Source organism: Lepisosteus platostomus, chromosome 21 (assembly GCF_059453375.1).
Source record: "Lepisosteus platostomus isolate fLepPlt1 chromosome 21, fLepPlt1.hap1, whole genome shotgun sequence".
Lineage (NCBI taxonomy): Eukaryota > Metazoa > Chordata > Actinopteri > Semionotiformes > Lepisosteidae > Lepisosteus > Lepisosteus platostomus.
Window position 1 is genome coordinate 15,723,701 of NC_142631.1, and position 21,099 is coordinate 15,744,799.

Sequence of the window (21,099 nt, forward strand, 5' to 3'; positions counted from 1 at the left end):
TAGTTGTTTTCAGGAGGGGGGTGGGGGGGGGGTCTCTTTTTTAAAGCTTTTTTTGTTTTCTGAAAAAATCTGCATTTTCTTAAAAACAAAACCAACCCTGTCATCAAAAGCCTTCAAAACTCAACCCTCTTGGTCGGCCGGGCTCTGCCGGATAAAAGGAAAAGCTACTGTATTGTATGGCTCCTTGATGTTAACCCTTGCAGCAGCTGCCCACACAAATGTTTTTGTTTCAGCTGATAGAGGGTTAATTCCATTCAGGCTTTCATCATCACAAGGCACAGCAATCTGCTCTTTCACCATGTCATTCTGGCCAGGCAGGAAGTCTTATTTCTTTTGCAGTCTCAGTGGGGGAGGGTTCTGCGAGTGGGGGGTGGGCTTGGTGGGGGGAGGGGATATTAAGTCTGTGTGAAGATCAATAACAGTGGAAGAGGTCACTGGTTCTCTGCACTTAAATGCAGGCTAAATTTAGCCAGCGCTAAACAGAGTTTACCTCGCAAAGTATTTATTTTCTCAACTTTCTGGCTGTATGTGGACATAACTGCCCACTTTTCATTTACAAATTCCGAAATCCATAATGGATTTGCGGTGGATTATGGCTGTCCCCTTCCCCTCAGTCTCTTCACGCAGCTCACCACCAACACATGTAGGCGAAGAACATGTTTATCTATTTCATCAGCACCTTAAAAAACATGAATGCTGCTTAAAAATACGGCTAACCCAGGCGTATTTAGAAGTATTGTTTATCCAGAGAAGAATGTAACCTGTGTCCCGATGTTTTTGTAACTGACCCAGCCGAAGGAAGCTTTTATTTTAATGTTGAATATTTCGAATTGAGTTTGGGGTTAGCCTGATGTAGCAAAGTTAGAGTTTTCACAGCTGTCATGTCAGTTTCAAGGAAGGCGATAGGTTAAGCAGAAAACAGCATTAAGCGGACTCTGGAGCTATTTAGCAACTTCTGAAGATAAAACTCATTCCGTTGGCAAATCCACTGTTGGCTTTCATCAGAAGTAGCAGGAAAAAAATCTGAATAATTTATTGCACATGAAAAGCTGAGTGGCTGTGTATTTTATTTTTACGCAATTCTCAGATATGTGTTGTTGTGTCTGTTTTCATGTATGAGGCAGGACTGTAACAATACAGTAAATATGAGGAAGCTAGCCCTATCACTCAACATAACAAAAACTAGATGACTTCTTAATTACTATTATGTAACAGTGGGGTGGTTGTGGGTAAGCATGCAGGATACCCACAGGATGGAAAAACAAAAAAACCGAGGGGAACCTGTTCTAATGATTGTGAATTAAACTTTGGTGCTTCTTGTTGCTGCGGATTGTGCTTTTGGAAGAAGCTCTTCAAATGAAGGGGACAAATCTGTCTTTAGTCTGTGTTTGTACTGCAGCTCTGAAATATAATCTATGCGATTTGTGTTTGCGCACAAGTAAGCCTTACTTCAGTGTGTTACATAAATTTAACAGCGTTGCGTAAATATAATTAGAAACAAAACTTAACCTATTTAACACTAACTGAAACATTTGGTTTAGGTTAATGTGGGTTAAATTTATGGGTGTAATATATTCTTATGAGGTGTGTGAGTACTTTTATGTAGGACCCTCAGTATATATGTGCACTTTTGTACTGAATGTAGAATATAACTATCACTCTTTAAACTGTCCTTGCATTGAATGTGGTGTGAAAATGGATATTTTTCAGAATATGGACTTTCCCTTCATAGCCTTCGGTATTGTAGGAAACATATACAGCTTGAACAAGGGAGCTCTTGTTGCATACAGGAATCTGCGTTGAAATTGCAGTTGAAATAGCTTTTATAACCAAGAACTTTCAAAGCTTTTTGTTCTGGTGCAGGTTTCTTCAAATTCCTTTATCTCTAACAGATATTTCCAAATTGTTTAAATTCCGAAGATCTCAATTTGATTTTCCACACCTACAGTATGTCTCCCTTAATGACCTTTGAGCTTTTTTTTTTAAATCTGTTAAGCGAAAGGAGAACACATTTTGATCACTTTTGACGAATTACGACATTTTGGGGGATAACAGTTTTAAGATTATGCTTTAAATTATTCTTCTCGCTTTGCAACATGTCCTTAAGCCTCTGCTTAGAAAGAGGTTTCCATCACAAAAAGCAGTGACATTTTCCGACACAAGTGAGTTCTGTGTACATTTTAAAATAACTTTCTAGTAACAAAGAATAAAAGATCTTTAATGACAAGAGGGACCAATGCCTCAGTTTGCCACTGTTTCAATGTGGCAACATGAGAAAAGATCCATGGTGGGAAATCCATTTGTCTTTGGAATACCATTTGTTTTGAGGAAATAATCAATAGCATTCTCCATTATATGTCATGCTTCTTAATTTTAGGTTTTTGATTTCCCTAATTTCCTGTAGGGCTGTATTGATTACAATTGCATTGAACGCTGAAAATAGAAAGAAGCCTGTTAATTATGGAACAGAAGCGTGATTTAGCCATCTTGCAGTCCTAGAATAATCTTTTGGCTTTCACCCTCACCATTCTTGTGTACGGATTTTGTTTATTAACACAAATCACTCTTTATACTTTGGATTTTGAGCTGCCTTGGCAATCATTTGCTCAAGGAGTACAGGAGCGTTTGAAAAAATGACGGCTTCAAGAAGATCCAAAACATACAGACTGCTGCCTTCAGGACATCATCAGATGTGTTTTTTAGAATCAGTTTTGTTGATGAGTAAGAAGCACCGATACGTGGTAAGTTGTCTATAAAAGAGAGTTTATTCTAATAAAAGATACACCACTCCAGGAGTTATACTGTTTGGCTAAAGTAACTGGAGGGCTTGCTTAATGAAGACATTAAATCCAGTATATTCCTTAGTTTGTGCGTGTATGAAAACGGTGAGAAATGTAGCAGACTCTCACAGTAAAAACAAGAGCAGTAACTGTAGTAGACTATACGTCTATATAATTCTGATGGTTACAGACTGAAAGTTCTCCTCATTATCTTAATTTGTTTTGCAATGTTAACACTGACAGGTAACAAAGAGGCTTGTAGGGCTTGTATGGTATAAACAGTAGAACAATGTCATTGTGTTATTTTAAAAGGAGGAACATTCTGTCCTGTTTCAGTTATTGCTGCTAACATTATTTATTCATTTTGATCTACAATTTCAGAACTTTGCCCAGTGATATTAATCATCTTTATCAAGACATTAGGTTGAAGTTTGTATTGATTGCTTCGAAATTTAAAAACACAAACAAATTTTAATTATGGCATGTGGAAAAATCTTAAACAAAATGATGTGAAAACTGCTTTATTACCTTAGACAAATTCTTGAAGATTTATAAGGTACAGTAAATAAAGATTTAACTTTGAAAAATGGTACAATGGAACTACAGTGATATTTTAGAGAGCAGCTAATTACTAAATGCTAATTGTACCATTGTTGACCCCTTAAAGATACCAGTCAACAATGAGCAAATATCTCTCTTGAGTGCCTAAGGGTTCAGCAACTATTGTTGTGAGATTGAACAGTCACAAAATGTATTAACATAACATTAACAAAAAGGATAGAATATTTGTAAGAATTTGATGACTCAAAAATTAATAAAGGTCTAGATAAAACCCATCAGTTGCTAGTGCTCAGTATGCAAAGGCATTTGTCATCTTTTGTAAACCAGGAGAAACAACAAACTTCTGGGTCCTGCTGTCTTTGATATTAAAGAGAAGCTTTCTTTGACTTAGGAACAGGAACATGTCAAGCAGCAGTGGAAAACTACAGCTAAAAAAACACTTTCCCTGTCACCCAACCCCCTATCCACAACCTCCTGGTTTCATTCATCTGTGACAAGGACTTTGGATATTTGTAACCTGACACCACTTTTACAAAATTTAATAAGCCAATTATATTTGATATTTGCCTCCTTCAACCATTTTAATTCTTTGAAGGCCAGTTCAATTCTGCTGGTATGCATCGGAAGTCATCACACTTTTGTGGCTGACACAAATGCTGCTGCCCTTTTTCTTTTACTTCACAAAGCACAAAAACCGTGTGGATTTTAAATCAAGGCCAAATAGGAGAAGTCTCGAATGCATATTACGTTTCTGTCTTTTTATGTAGGATGTGTTATGGTGTTAAAACCCAAAGGAGGTATGGTGTATAAACTTTTGTCTTTAATTTAGAAATGCAGTTCTAAAAACATTTAGTAAGTGTTTTTGGAAAGTTAGGGAAATATTAATGGAGAGCACTTCCATTGAAAGGCCTTATACCACAAATTAAGTTACTCTGAGGCCATTTAAATTCCCCCAGTTGTACTTCCTCAATGCATTAAAATTTGGAATGAAACCTACCGTGACCTTTGGAAAACAATGTCTCCTTTAATGTGTCATGGGGGAGGGATTAGAAGGCTGAGACCATAAAATGCTTGGAGTTCAAGATGAGGTTGACGGTTTGCGAATGCTTCGTCATTTTCACACACCAGTGCAATGGCTCCGGCATTTGATTTAGCACGTTTGTCACAATAGTTCTGGAGAACAAAGTAAATTCTGCAGGTATCTGCCCAAATGTGGATCGCCTTCACCCACGGTTTAGACCCCAGCTTCTAAATGACAACGATTAATTTTTGGTTAAAGGTTTATTTCAAATTTAAATATATTCAGTGCTTCATTAGAATGTACTGTATATTTTACATTGGATCAGTGTTTTGAATGAATGTCATTTTTTTCAAGTTGGAATTCTTGAGCAGAGACATTTACAGTTTACGGATTCCTGGCTCGTAGTACTACTATAGTCCTCGTTTCCATACTTTTGTAATCTCAAATTAATTCACCGACAAACTTGGAAAAACCATTAATGTTTGCCAAGAAGCTCACATAAGGTGCCTAATGAGAAAACTGCGAGCGCTTTAAAGTTCAAGAATTGAGGAAAAATGGAAAATCCAAGCGATGTGTGCACTTTAAAATCCTCTGTGACGTGAGATCTACAGCGAATTAAAATTCTCAAGGCAGCTGCACACTGGACGTGATGCCACAATGAATAGCATAGGGAAATTGTGATTCGAATATTTCTCACCTGAGAATAGGTGATGTTGCTGTGAAGCCAGAGCAGCCCTGCAGTGATGCGAAAGACAGATTAAAAGATGTTGGCATGTTGCGTCATGTGTCGGATGAGATGCTAACCCACGCTCTTTGTGGATGACCCCTCTGTGTCATTTGCTTCCTGTTTGTTGGGACGGAGCCAAACTAGCTGTAGCGCGTCTTCAAATTCGGGTCTAGGTATACTTTGCCAAGCCAGATACCAGTTCTTGAAGACGGGGGAAATTCGCCCAGATCTTGTTGCAGTCTTTCGTGCGCCTTATGCACCACTTGCGCCTCTCCGTCCGTCAATTTTCTTAGCGCTTCATCCGATTCAGGGTCACGGGGAAGTGGGAGCCTATCCCAGCAAGCAGTGAAAGCAAGGCGGGATGCACTTTGGATGGGACACCAGTACACTGCAGGACACATACAGACACACACACACAATTAACTTACAAGTATGTCTTTGGCTGGGGGGAGGAAACCCACGTGGATATGCAGACTCCATGCAAGGACCCCAGGTTTGAAACTCAGTGTCACAGTGTGACGGCAGTGCTCACCACTGTGCCGCCGTGTCAGCCCACTTGTATGTAATCAGAGTAGAAGCTGCAGCGTTATCTGTTTTGCCACTGTATGTCATTTTAACGTCAGCGTCCCTGCTGTATCACAACCCTCATCTCCAGCTGCCTGGTAGTCATGTTGTGGCCACAGTGTCATGTTAGCAGATGGATTTTCATATACGGTCCAGTGCCACCTCAGGCAATGGAAATTCGCGTGACAAGGCTGAGACCAAAAGGTGATAAAAGTTCCGAGGACGGGTTGGGAAATTTGCAGACCTGAGAAACGAGTGACGAGAGAGAGCTCGTCTGGACTTGCATCCCAAAAAATGAATTCCATGCAAATTTAAGGACATTGCGGTTGTTTTTGTGAATTCAGCCAACTAGTTGGATTCTGCCAGTTAAGATCCAAGCTTCCTGATTAAAGTGTTTGATTTTTAAAGAGGATCTTTGGAAGTGAAGGTAACATTTGTGAGTATAGTCATAGATCTGCAACAAAACATTACTCCTGCCCGAGAGTATGATGCAGATGCCATAGAATCTAAAATCCTACATGAGACTTCCTCGGTTCTCTAAAGAAGTAATGAATAAGCATACACATACAAGAACTGGTTTCTAGACACATTGCAAGTCTGTGACTGATGAAATACCATCGCATTGCAGAAGGCAGTATGCAGCATTGTAGTGTAAGCATAGGGTATCTGCTTTTCAGGAGTTTCTGCAACCTCCTGACTCCTTACTCATCTTTCAGTGTTACAGGATATTTATGGCTTCACTGAAGAGTGCAACAAAGGGATATTACTGGCTCTTTATCTAGGACTCTACTACTTTAGAAAATAGTTTGCAGTGCAGAAAACTCAGTGGGTACCTTGTTTCTGGGCCCATTAAACTTTTTTTTTCCCCGCAGACCCTTGTGTTTTGTATGTGCTTATGACAGAGTGTTTCTACAATGAATCTGAAATGCAATGTATCTTTGAAGCATGGCCAAATATATATTTTTGACATAGAATGCCCATAGATTTAACATCTTAAACACTGTTCTGAAGAGTGATCGAAATTAAACCCCGGATGAGATTTAAACAAAACCCCATTTTCCCAAAGATGCTGTCTTTCAGTTTATGAGAGTCTTCTGCTTCTGTTTCATGGAAAACCATCTTCAAATTCTTCAAATTCTACAACTTCAAAGTTTGTAGTTTGCGGATGGTAGGTGAATCAATGTCTGGATGTAATGATGGCCCCTGATTTTACAACGTCAGAAAGTAACACTACAATTGCTTATATTATTCAAATACATTTGTTTGATTATTGTGTTTCAGTTTTGAAATCGTACGTGTTATACAGAGCCATGCTCTTATATGCTGCTGAAAATCAAGATGCTCAGGATGTTTTATAGATCACAACATTTTGGGGGCTATCAATATTGATGCTGCAGGATAAAATGTGTTCATTATATTGTCACCATTTCAGCCTCCCTACCACATATTTTAAAGTTAAGTTTTTTTAAGCAACGCCTAATCTGAATATCCTTTTCATTAATTTTAGAATTTATTTATAGTCTGCCAGGAGCTTATATGAAGTTATACTGTCTTATAGCGATCCATTTCTCTTAGCAAGTTAGATCAGTTCAATGTGCAAATATGGCTCAAAATTAATTACATTTTTTCATCTGCTTGTGTTTTAGCCACTCCTGTGCGCGCACACACACGAGCACCACAGATTTCGTAGGTGTTAAGATTTAAATGAACAACAGCTGTGTGATCTGGTGTTTGTTATAGCTGTCTTTAGAAACAGATTTTAGTCTTTCCAACTTCAGTCCTTATAGGATAGGATCTTCCACTCTTGGGTACTATTAATGCTATGGTTACAGACAGTAAAACTGCCATATCGTTAAGATTAATCTGATTATTTTAATATGTGTGTAAACAGAATCTTCTGTCAGTGGAGTACAATAAAGCCAAAACAGCTAGTAATTAGAGTGTGAAATACCTAGGGGATTTAAATGTCTCTCGTTCACTATTTAGCATATCTGTGAGAGAGGCTAGGCAGTGCTGATTCTCTTTCAGCTAATTGTTTTAATTTAAAACCCCTCCTGAGTGACACCTGGATCTACATTTTGTCCTAAAAGAGGCAATAAAGGGTTAAGTTTCTCTTCTCCTTGTAGTTGCACAAAGTTGTTTTCACCTTCTTGAAAGGTCATTTTCAAGAATGATTGTCCAGAACACACTGAAGTGGATATAATGATCGTGTTGTGTTGTATGTTGTAAGTATTCTAAGTAAAAATACATTTTAAGAACAAAAAATGGAAGATATTCAGCTTTACTAGATGTTGAGTGTGTAATATTCTTGGATAATTTAGAAGAAAGTTTTATTACACTCATCTGAGAGGCTTGTAAAATCCCATTTTTCTAACAGATTTGAACAACAGGTTTACATGCACACACCCTAATGCCTTTCTCCTACTCATTAGTTAGTCACAGGGCCACTACAAAAGAAAAACCATGTGAGAATTTTTGGGTATGTTTTACATATAACATGGTGCACAGAAACCTTCTTTGATTTTGTAAAAATCAAATCAAGGCTACTTGTCAAAAACATTTTTGCCTGAAACTGCAATTTATCTTGCTAGTTGATTTTAATGTGTAGTGTGTGTCCGGTAAGGTGCGCTGTTGCAGGAAAACATAAAAAAGCTTTGTAACACTGGACCTTGGTCTCTCAGCTCAGCTAAATTCAACTGAAGCATAAAGAATTATCTTAAACTTAGGTTTTCACAGTCGGTTTTTGAACTCGTACAAAATGAGTTCGGGTGACCTACAAATGCTCAAATATCCGAGCACACGCGCTCATTTTTGTTCGTTTTATGTCCCGAGTCAAGGGAGGGGTGCGAGCGTAGGTTTTCTCATGTTGTTGTCACCTCCCCAGGAGCAGCTGAGGTTTTCCCACCACACGGCTGCTTTGCATAGGATGAAAAAGCTGTGATGAATTTAAAGGTCATTGCTAACTCAAGTGCGAGCCGACCGAAGCCGGCATTCTTGCGTATAATAAGAATGAGTGACAAATAACGGGGGTCAGGAGGCAGTGACCGTTAGGCTGTCCTGCCTGCTCAATAGCATCCCGAAGAAATCCAGGAGGAGGTGCCGGGGCAGTAGCCCTGGTGTTTACCGTGATCCAATCAGGCTGAAAGCAAGGCATTAAACTCTGGTTGCAGGCCATTTTATTGCAGGATACTCTCAATACATTTGTATTTATCAAAACCCCTCTGAAATCCAGCTTTTTTTTTTCCTGCATTAGGGATTAATACAGTGTTCAGGACACCTCTCAAAAACGCCTCCTGATGTCTGCATTTGTTTGTTTTTTTTTTCTTCTTAATCGCGTCCACTCTCTGAAGAGTCGGCACCCCCGAATTAAGGATTGCGGCCAGCGCAGCTACTATTGTAGCCGGCTTTGTGTGGATATAACATGAAAATGCACTATGGCCTTCCCTGTTGTGCTTCAGACAAGCGATAGCCACTGTCTGATATAATGGCTCATTGACCTCTAAACAGGAGGAAAGACAACAATGTTAACTGATATCATAATTATGAACATAAGCCTTGAGAAGGTCTTTTTTTTTAACCCTTTGTGACTGCTCAGCCATGTCTCTCACTTAGGCCCAGGAACATTCCAGTCTTGTAAGGTCTTGCAAAGCTCAGCTATTCACCGTAACCATGGTATCTTCCCATCTGTTAAGGATTTTTATGACGGAGAAGGTGGTGGTTGGGTTGAGGGATGTGTGAGTGTGTGGGGGGGTAGGGCTGGGGTATTATATTCAAGCATGTCCCCACCAAGTTAGACAGAATGAGAAAAGGAAACTTAAGAGGCCTTTGCTAATGCTCTCCCTGTGCTTGTCTTTATCTGGTAAATGAAGGTTGGGATTATGCCATTTAAGATTTTAAACAGCTTTTTAGAGTCTGCAGCTTCTGCCCAAAGTGTGCTGCAGTGAATGTGCTGTTACCTAGGTGATTAGCAGAGCTGCACTTTCTGCTGGCAGCTCAAGGAAGATTTAGTGTCCAGAGTATAAAGGCAGATTTTTTGAGTCCTCATAAATATACATAAAGAAAAGAAACCAATAATGTCATAATTTTGAGGCACAGGGATTAAACAAAAGAGAACTGAGACCACTGAGGTAATGGTTAGCCTTTTCTGCAGCCTCATAGATGAGCAATCATCTTGTATCTATGAGACCGTGAAGCCTAAAAACAGCGAAACTAGTGAGATGCCTGTTCTTATATAAGGCTCCTGAGAAAGATAGTGAGTAAAAATCTTTCTTTTAGAGCCATATGGATAGGTTGGGAAGAAGAATAATGTCACTCTTAAGAAAAACGACAGTCATCTGTTGTCTCATTAAGGGGTTAAGATTTCATGTCCGGTAATGCTTACATATACATGTATATCTAAGCAAGCATTCTTGTTTCATTTGAAATACAGTAGATAATCTTATGTGCCAAGCCATCTATTTAACTTAAGGCCTTGAAACAGGGTCTGTCATATCCACTCTCTTCTCATTATGGACAGCTTATTGCTTTCCACAGCACTGAACGCTGTGCTGATTTAAAACCCATTCAAAACCAGGTTTTCCTCATATTTTTTAAGTCGAATAAACCTCCATTGCATTACAGTGTTTACTCAGTATTTTTAACTTAACGAGTCAAGGCACACCACAGCGGAGTAGATTACACACTAAATACTCATCCTGGTTCCCTCCTAGTATACATTTTTAGAGTGCTGTTAAGCTAGTGCTGGCTGTTGCTTGTGACAAGGATATTCAGATAAATATCAGGGATGATAAATCTCATTCCTGACAGTTTATAAAACAATTTTATCCTGTATTGCTCACATAAGAGTTTCTTAGCCTGGAAGCTGAAGGGTGTTGAATGATATTGTCTCGTTTTAACGTTGTTTTAGACGATTAGTTCTGTTGAACAGTTTCAAGATGGCACAGTACCTATGGAAAAGTACTTTTATGGATCATTTTGGTTGCATTTTGCACCTTGACAAGTATTTATGAGCCTTTGGAACACCTTTTGAGTGGTTTCCCTGAATGAAAACACCGTGCTGTCTTTGAAATGGCACCAAGGAAGTTTTCAACTCGAGTGCTTCAAGAATGTATCAATAAAAAAATGATTTTAAAGAAATTGGATTTTAATTTTTCTTTACTATCGGGGTCTACATTAAAATCGAATAAGGAGCAAAGCAATCTATAGCATATACCTGGGTGAGGCTCAGCAGTTATTCTGGATAAGCATCCCCTGTAAACAACAAAGTAGGTGAAGGAAGAAAAAATTACATTGCTGATTTAAATAAGGAAAGAATTTAAGGAGGTCAGACTCTGCATGCTCAAAGTAGAATTCAGCCTGGACACTGGGGTAACATCCTTACTCTTAAAAATAGTGTCACGTGAACTTAAATCAGGTAATCGGGACCATAGTTTGATGTCTTATTGGTGTGTCCTAAGGCATAATCCTGGAGCTCTGGGTTCTCGACCAGACTCAAGAGTTCCACCTACTGGTCCACCAATACTACTTCCAGCAGCAGCATTGTTTTCTGTAGAAGAATCCCACCTTAGTACTACCTAGCCTGAATCTGGCTAATTTAAAAAGGCTTACAATGTGGTTGTATTATCAGTAATAATAATTAATAATAATCCTATATAGGTAGCATGTTTTAACTTACTATTGCTTTGACTACAGTTTGTAAACCACACCTGAAGATCTTGAAGAATATTTCTAATGATATTCAGGTAGATGCTGCACATTGGTGGTAGTGGAGGGGAGTCCCCATTACCTGTGAAGCGCTTTGGGTGGAGTGTCCAGAAAAGCGCTATATAAGTGTAGGGAATTATTATTTTTTGTCTAAATCCAATTTATTTCATACAGACATATATTTGTCACCTGTATGTGCTATACAAACCCACATATATTATTTGCATGCTAATAAAATGCTTCGGTCTGCTGTGGCCACCACATTTTAAATTTGCTGTTTGTTTAGACAGGGGAGCCAGCTGTCTTTGTTTACACACTTGGGTAGGTTAATTAGCAAGTACTGTAGTTGGGTTTAAAAGGTAACAGAAAGCCACAGAGGCCTGCTTCCCAAAATGAAGTGCTTGTGTAAATAAAATAGTGGAGGGTATGGTCCTAGTTTACTCCTGACTGATTGAGTAGAGGCCTCCAGCAATCACTGCACACATGTACTGTAACATTCCCATTTTTTCAGCATCTGTGCAACAGGGCATTTGGCCCATATCCGTTCGCTGTGCCCTGCATTTTTGTTCACAGCAGTTTTTAAACAGTCACATTAATGTTTGCCGGGTACAACCATGAAATGCTTCAAATACACACCAAAGTGTAAATGGCTTTTTAGAAAACCAGTTTTTAGCATTTTTGTTACTGAGAAAATCGTGCTGTTTACAAAGCTGAAATTTATTGCAGAAAAACAATCCCTTCCAGCCACTGTGTTAAGACTTTTTCATGGATCATTTTCTCATTGCGTAGAACAGTCGGTTTGATTTTAAGGGCTCCCAACTTGTCAAATAAGCTGAGTGTTCTGGCTGAAGGAAAAGGACCAACACAACTCCACCCTGTGGTCTCTTTGTATATCAGAATACATCCTATTTAATAATATACTATTTTATGACGAAAACGTGTGCAGTTCATTGTACTTTTAGACAGATTTCAGCGATCGGCGATTTGTGACAGAAAGGACCGTGCTTTACTGCAGGGTGAAGAAATATATTTTCACTCAAGAGATACGTATTTAGGCTTCCATAATCACAGTTCTGCGTTCCATGGGCCTTTGTAGTCGATTAGCTAACCTCAAGTCTGAAGTACTGTATAATTCGCCACACTATTTTAAGCAACTGCTGCATGTGTTCTTAAAGTAAAAATCAAAACCTTTGTCTACATCTGTTTTGCATTAAAATGCCTGACCCCTCCCTCATTTACAGTCGTGTATTGATTTAGGGTCAAAGCAAGGACTTCCAGTTTTGAAGTAGCCCAAATAAAAATTTTTTTTTTTGTTCCAGTCTTCCTTGGCTTTTCACAGATGTATACCAGTAGCTGTTGCCTCTCTGCTTGGTGCACTAGTACTTTGACTTTGTCAAAGCAAAATTTCGCTTTGATTTTTTTAGCTGCTAGTAGGAGCAAAAAATAACATGGTGAAATAAGAGAGAACTGTGAGTGATTTGCACTATGGGCAGTAAGAGTGATGTTATAGGTATTGAGACTTACCAAGCAATCTGTACTTACCTCTTCCAAGTTTGTGGATATTCTTTCAATCTAATGTGTTTTTTAGGACCTTTTATCTCTAGATTTTGGGAATGTGAGGAGGCCAAGCAAATATTGTGCTGTTTGTGAAGATCTTCACAGCTCACACAACCAAACACAGAAGCAGGTCAGATTGAGATAATGGGACTGCAGTGGAGGCCGAGAAAGTCATCTGCTTTTGTTATCTGCTTCATATTTCATTTATTTTGGCAACTCTGTCTATTAGCGTTATTAGACGTCACCTAGAATCCTGTTCAGCTACTCTTCAGCCTTATTCTGTCAACACGAGAATGTTCAAATGTGTTTCCGTTAACCAATTTAATGTGACAGCCCCTGTTGCCTTGAAGTAATGTAATTTGCACGCGGCTCTCACTGTAGAAAAATACAGAGGTATAGGAGAATTCCTTTTTGTAATAGAAAGCATCTACTGATCAGGGCTTCATATGTACAGCATACATACAAAACTGATTTTGCATAAAATCCAGGTGTATAGTATTTTAAAATCCAGAAAAATCATAAACCAGGCTTGTAGAATTTTGGAATACTATAAATGGAAGATTTGTCAAAAATTGTTTAATATACTTCTGTCGAGTATATTGGTTAGGAGTGGAAACTGCAATGCACTGCTGTCAGGTGTGTAAATGTGAAGGCTTTAGCTTTCTCACATGTGCGTTTTTGCGAATGTCTGACTTCCATGCTGCAGCTGCATGGCTGAATGCACCTACATCATGGTTTAGGTTTTTCCCCAGAAAGACTGCAAGACGGACGTTACCAGACAAAAGAGTTAAAGAGACTACTGAAAATCTACTGAAAAAGGGCTTTTTGCAGCATTTTTCCATCTTAACTAGACTTAACATATATTACCCAGTGTTAGGGGATACTTCTGCCTCAGTTTTAAATATGTTTTCACATCACATTTCACATACTTAAATAACTGCTGCAAAACAGTGTTGCCTACATATCAGAACTCACATTATTTCTCGATCAAGGTTTCTTTCATATACGTCTGTGTTCTGAATTAATTGTAAAGTCATTTAAAGAGGAGGAGTTTCTTCTACTTTCACTAAAGGAATGTAAACATTTCATGCGCACTTACCAATATAGCGTGAAACACTATTGATAGTATATTTTCTCTTTCTATACTGGTTTTCCTATTTATCTTTAACCCCATATTACTATGCAGTATATTGATTATTTTCCTAAAATTTGTATTGCAAAAGGCAATTTTTTTTTACTGTAAACAATTTAGAACTGTAATGTGCAATGAAGAAAATCAGTGACAACAGCAAGTGTCTGTACACAAGAGCTACATGTACTGTAGCAGAAGATTGCGTCCTTTCTTTCTCAAGTGCTGAACAGACATATCAGAAACATGTTTGTGATGTAGATTGCTTCTTTGAGAAAGAGTAAGTGTGTTTTGACCACTAAAATGACACACAATTGGTTGGAAACAAAGCATAAGTCATTAGAGGACCCTGACAAGTATTTAATATTATGCTGATAGACGTATACAGGTAAGACCCTTAAGTTGTCTTTCCGAAGGTTTTCATATTCAGATTTATTCATGTCTGCAGAACAAAACCTAGCATGCAAAGCGTATTCTAGCCACAAGCAAAAATAACATTGCAGAACCTTCATGTATGCAGAAGCAGAGGGGCGGACAAAGACCCCCACAGGTCATCTTTTCCAGATCAATAGAGACACGTGAACGATGTCCAAAAATGTGCAGCAGAGACTTTCAGGCCCGAAGATGAGACAGTTCATGAGTTCATGAGATAGTTAGGAGGTCTTGCGGTGGATATAGATCCTGTGGTACTTATTGACAACCGTCACCATATAGCCCTTGGTGGCTGTTGTACTCTTTGTAATTAAACTAATATTTTGTTTGAATGAGGTAGACCCAGAACACATTGAAGGAAGTTTGTGCACTGGGGGCAATGTGGGGTCAAGTCATCTGTTATCTTTGCCGCGCAGAGCACGCCGCCAAGCTCCACAAGAACGTAATCGGAAAATCCGTCTTCTTTTGCAGATGATCAGGCTGATCAGCGAACTTGCCTTATCTGTGGAGACAGAGCCACAGGCCTGCACTATGGCATCATCTCCTGCGAGGGGTGTAAAGGGTTCTTCAAGCGCAGCATCTGCAACAAGCGAGTCTACCGCTGCAGCAGGGACAAGAACTGTGAGATGTCCCGCAAGCAGAGGAACAGGTGCCAGTACTGCCGGCTGCTCAAGTGTCTGCAGATGGGGATGAACCGCAAAGGTAAGGGAAAGGCTCACCTGAGCAGGACACACCTGTTTCCCCGTCTGGGCTTTTACTGCGTGGGTGTTGAGAAGAGGCTTGATGTGTTGTGGGGGGGGGGGGGCGTTGAGTATGATTTGGGATGACATGCTGCTACTCTGAATAGCTCCTCGGAATACAGCTCGAAGCGGTTTGATATTTTGACAGTTTGATTCTGTCTCTCTCATTCCAGCCCCGTAGGTTTCTGTAACTCAGGATGACATTGACTTGCAGTCATCGTCGCTGTTGTAGAAGGAAAATATATCGGGAGAAGAACAGAGATTGTTTGCTTTATTAGGAATTGCTTTCCTGTCAGTGTCTCCCTGGTATCATTGAAAATGAATTTCCCGGGTCTAAAAACAGGCCGACATTTTCTTCACCTAAATTCCCCGTTTTATAAAGTCACTTCAAATTGAATATGCGCAGGAGTATAAGCAAAAAAAAAAACCCTAACTAGTCTCTCTTCAGAACCCAACACCTACAACGACATATTTAAACAAAGTTTATGTCATGCTCACAAATCACTGTGGCATTTAATAAGGAAAAATACTGTAAAGTGTCATTATGAAGTAAAATAAATTTTTTACTCATGTTACCTTTCAGTAGCCTGCAGAATCAGATCATGTAAAGGACATTTTGCTGTGTTCCAACGATAGTGTGTTCATTCCAGGTTAAAGTCAAAAGGGAGTTTTGTTTTGGGTTTCCTTTATAAGGGAAATCACTGTTTGCACATCCCAGTGACTGAAGTGTGAGTCTGGGAGGTGTACTGGAAAGTGAAATGTCTTTGGTACACACCACAAAAACAGCAATGAAGGAACCACGTTGAACAGGATCTTTATTATAGAACAATTTACATTTCACTGACATAATGTTATGAATGGTTGTGCTTCTGCTTTAATTTTGAATATCCAATTCTGCCCCATAACAGACCCCCTGACGTTGCTCTCATTCATTTAACCTATAAGTAATTGCTTTTGCTTTCTCTGAAAGCACATTGGCTTAGGTCAGTAACAGGTGTAGCTCAGTATGCCACTACATCTTGCAACTGTTTTAAAATGATCTGTATTTATTGGTCTATTACTGCTAGAATGGAAACTAGAACCTGGGCCTTACTAGTATAATCAACGCACTGCTGAACAATATTTCCAAAATATGCTTTTTTCCCCCACATATAGACGTGAAAGAATTATTTTTGTGTGGCTTCACTTCATTATTTTCAGTTCTTGCAGCATGTGCAATCGAGGGCTGTGTTTGTGTGTTTATTTTTTTTTATATGTATTTTTTGAACAGACAAGTAAAAGGTTCACAGATGAAGGATTTCATCAGGCAACATTGCTGCGTATTTTGTGGTTTTATAAAACTAGTTACCAGTTGTTTTGTTATCGTTGTGTTAACTTTATTTTTGAGTATGTATGTAACTGTATGTGACAGAGAAGAACTGGTGCCTAAAGAGTAATTTATTCTCTACTCTGATCCCTTTGTCCTGAGAGCTTAATGTAAGGTCAGGCTTGCCTATTTTTAGCATTTATATGTACGCCACACATAACTTATTGTAATAAATTATTAAGATGGCTTTGACACTTTTTAAGTTTCATAGCCAGTCTTGGGAGACTGTGATCTTCGTTCAGAGTGATAGCTGCATAATCAGTTGTTTCTAGATTAAGTTGGGTTTTCATCAGTTTAATTGGCTACTTCGGGAGACAGACACGGTTTTCTAGCATTTTGATGTACTCTGCCGCATTAGTGAAAATGAGTGTAGGGATAAATTACATTTTCTGAACACATTTCATTTGCAAGCTTTATTTTATAGTGACTGTAGATTTAGAAGGGGCTTTTACATGTGTCTTTGCATTGAAAATAACCATGCTCATGTATGAAGGGCAAATTTTGTGAATAAGATTGTTTATTGTGAAATATAACCTCAAGTCTAATACAACATCAGCTCAATCCATTTCATTACAATGGAAAACACAGAAGAGCAGTAGTTAAGATTTCTAGCGGTATACTAATATAAAGGTCTCAGGGTAATGATGAAGATAATAACCTATTTTGATGTAAAGCTGTGGCTCATTACTCATATTCCTTGGTCAGCGAATTTGGCTGGAAGTAAATCCAATCTAGATCGCTTGAGATTTTAAGGTGAATTATTTGAACTATCAATTTAATCAGTATTTAAAAGGTAGGAATGTATCTACGTTTGTCAGCGTTCCTTGTTGTGATTGTGAGTGCTGTATTTTGGTTAAAACAGTATTCTCAGAAGTGAATGTAGGTGCCTGTTCCAGACTGAATGCTTGCTGTGTAGCCTAAGATAATGGGGGGCTGTGCTGTGAAATGTAAGACCACCAAGGTTTTGTGTAAGGGTCACGGCCAGGCTAGGATAATTTAACCACAGGTGTTGTGGCACTGAGATCAATATCTGCCCTCTCATTATGCTCGTCATGAGACTAAAACCGGCTATTTATTGAGGACAAGAATACATCTTTTATGACAGCAGAAAAAAAAAGCACTGTCATGATTGTTGCTCAGCATTGAAGGGTGTGGTTAATACTATCCACACATGTTCACATCTATAGCTGTCTGCGGTTTAATAATAAATACACAAACACAGTCAACAGCAGCGACTGGGATTCATAAAAAAAAGTTAATTCAGTGCAGCAAAGCACCTTGTCAGAAATAGTCCTGCCTGCGATTTGTTTGTTTGCACCAAGCTCTTGTGACTTCAGAGGCACATTTCCTTCACCTGTCACAGTAAAAGGTCTTTGTTACCCTTTAATCCTTAGAGATTTAACATAGGCAGTGTGGCATCTGCTTTTTCGGAAGTGGTTTTGTGTTTGTTTTCTTTCATTTAAAAATTGAGGTTGTTTGTAGTACCATAAATAAGAGACAGGTTAGAGTTACTCTGTTATTACCCAGACTAAATTATTTTGAACCTAAAAGGCTTTAAGGACGACTTCCCTGTTCTATGTGAAGGCAAGCAAAGTTTCATTTAATTTTGAAAAAGCAAACTGATTTTACTTGTATTTGTACTTTTGAGTAAGCAGATATCGACATGTCAAAACTGGGGAGGAGAAACGTTTCGAAGCTTTCTGAATGAAGCCTGTTCTGTTTTTCCACTTTGAGGACTGTGGTCTTGTGGGCCCCCTCTTGTGGATTGAAAGCTATGGTTTTCCTGTTTTTTGGTTTCTATTTTTTCATCCCATTTCTGAGGAAAGACCTTGTAATTCATAACATCACATTTTTTTTTATCTGGGAATATCATTTTGCATAATAGATTGAAGTTCCGTACTTCAAACCGCAGACACTTGTATTAATTGTGATGATGAAGTGGAAAGTTAAGAGATAAGAGAGAGATAAGAGATCACTTTATTGGCCATATACAATTTCTTGCATTAGGAATTAGTCTTTTCAGATACCCCCGCCTGCTCTCCGAGACACAGACACACAGACAGGTTATAAATAACTTGTGTCTATCAAAGGCAATTTACCCAGAGTAGAAAGGATGAAGCATCCCATCACCTTGTGATGCCTGAAATTCAGGCATTTGAAATTCCTAAAATCTGAAACAGATGAACTGCTCTGCAATGGCAGTTTTATTTCCAATTTTATATGACACATACAACAGTGGCACGCAAATAGGGTGCGTATGTTTTTCTGACAGTTAATGTGTCACTTTCCAAATATGTGGGTAAATATACAGAATCAGGGAGGCATTCCTGTGCGAGACTGGTCTGGCTCCACTTTACTTAACAGACAAGTTGCGCTGCCCTCATGTTAATCTTAGTAAATGTTGAGAAGATGCTGGAGTGCTATCAATAGTTAAAACCAGCCTGCTCACTAAAGGATGATTCAGATTTTTCACTTATGAATCAAAACTGTGGAATTTACACCACAATGTGGGTTTGTTTTTACATTTTGGTTGGACACGTATTTTTTTAGTTGGTCTTCAATTAGATATATGTATCGTTTTATGCTACTGTTGCATATTTATCGGGATGTGATTTTTAATACATCTTTCATTGATTGTTTATGTAAGCCAAACTCGTACTGTGAAACGGATCGTACCAGCCTCACTATCCTGTGGGGTGACAAAACGGTCTTTTCTGAAAGTTGCTGTTTCTTTGTTTAACGGGGGCTTTTTTTAATGGGCTGTCCAAAGTGTTTCTTTTGAGGGGGAAAAAAAAAGAGAATTGAGATTTTGCTTTGAAATACAGAAACCGAGTCTGACAGAGCCTCAAGGAATTATCAGGGCCACCTTTGAGAAGCAGTGCTGCTCTGGGATTATTCCTTTACCCAGGCCAAAAGAGTCAACCGTATGGCTAAGACCTTTTGTTCCATTCCCCGATTGGACTACACTGCGCGAGAGAATGCTTTTTGTCTAACATCGGGCAAGGTCATGTCTCTGGCTCTTTGAGGTTACATGCGAGTGACATGTTATTTTAATGAACAGCATCATTATTTCACTTTTTTTTATATAATCCTCCACCATTTACCATGATTAAGTGTGATGAGGCCAGAGCCACTTTATCGTAAATTCAATTAAGGGCATTTTCAAGACACGCTGTTTGTCACTCCTCATATAATAAAACCGTGTTACAAAAACACGAACACCACCATCCCAAGAGATGGACTTTTAATGGAAAAGCAATGTTTTTTTTTTACTTAAGCATCCTTTCCTGCTATGTGGAGTTTAGTCTTTTAAATTTCTTAAGCTGCTTTATTTGCAGTTGGCAGTGAGTTTAGATACATAAACGATTTTGTTCTGGATGCATGAGATATTGTGAATTTGATAGAACTTTCATGAATTTACTTCTATGGTGTTGCATTTAATCGAGGGATCCATTGCAGTGCCAAGCTCTGCTGGCAAAGAAATTAAGAGATGTTGCCAGACATCATTTTGGATATTGAGATCCTTATGGTATTCATGGTTTTAATTTCACTACTGATTTACCATTTTAAGGTATTATAATTTAGCGGCTTGTTTGAGAAGAAGTTTCTTACTGCTTTGATCCCGATAAAGAGAGATAAGATTCCAGTAAAATCACAGATGGAGATTGCTTTCTGCTCAGACGTTTGATATGCAAAGTACATGATATGATCATCAATGATTAGTGATGCCTGGAGGGATAGAATTAGAAACTCACAATTTTATCACAACCTTAAAGGCCATGGCTTGTTGTGAAAAGAATTAGCCCACTACCATGTCTTTGAAGAGCAGTAGTGTTAAATATGAGAAATTTTGTTTTATTTTACTATAAGATCTGTGTATGCTGTTTTCACCCTCACCACCTACTGTATGAATTGTTACTTTTGGTTAGGGAGAAAAATTACTACTTCAGTTATTGTAGGATAAGCTAAGTAATCGTATTTGTGATGCTGTTCAATTTCTAAAAAAAATAAAGTATTGCACAATAAAACATTTTAAAAAGAATATATATGTGATTAATTCCTTCAGAGTAATTTTGCAGTTCTGTGATTAGACAATGTCAGGTTTCTTTTCAGGAACAATGAAGCTCTTTGAATGGGAGCTGTAGTGTAACCTAGTGGACAAAGATAGGAACTACAAATTTAGTTTTGACCTATAAAATATCATTTTTAAGGGTTAGGGTTTATAAATGCTAAGTTTATAAATGAAAAACATTTTTATGCACTGTAAAAATGTTCTGGCTTTTGTATTGTGAAATAACACAACAGTAATGGCATGATTAGCCTTATTTCTGCAACATTTAGAAGGCTTTTGGGGGGTAAAATAAAGGTGTCTCAAATAAAATGTATGTTTATAAATTGTAATTACGAGCTGTAGAGTCACATACTGTAAGTATGTTATGATATATTGTATGTTTTTTAGCTCTTTCAGGTTTACAGTTGATGGCAACATGTATATTCCTGAATGACTAGGAATGCTATT

General features: G+C 38.4%; 2 protein-coding genes across 10 annotated transcripts in view; both read left to right on the forward strand.

The window, feature by feature from the left end:
- Nucleotides 1-21,099, forward strand: part of LOC148644088 (nuclear receptor subfamily 5 group A member 2-like) — a 313,041-nt gene that overhangs the window by 180,901 nt on the left and 111,041 nt on the right. The gene's annotated exons all lie outside the window — the stretch shown is intronic.
- LOC148644090 (nuclear receptor subfamily 6 group A member 1-like) overlaps nt 1-21,099 on the forward strand; it is a 205,399-nt gene that overhangs the window by 157,086 nt on the left and 27,214 nt on the right. For all 4 annotated transcript variants that reach the window (XM_088615250.1, XM_088615251.1, XM_088615252.1 and 1 more), the window contains one exon: nt 14,946-15,176. In XM_088615250.1, coding sequence (XP_088471376.1) covers nt 14,946-15,176 — 231 coding nt within the window. The remainder of the gene's footprint in view (nt 1-14,945; nt 15,177-21,099) is intronic.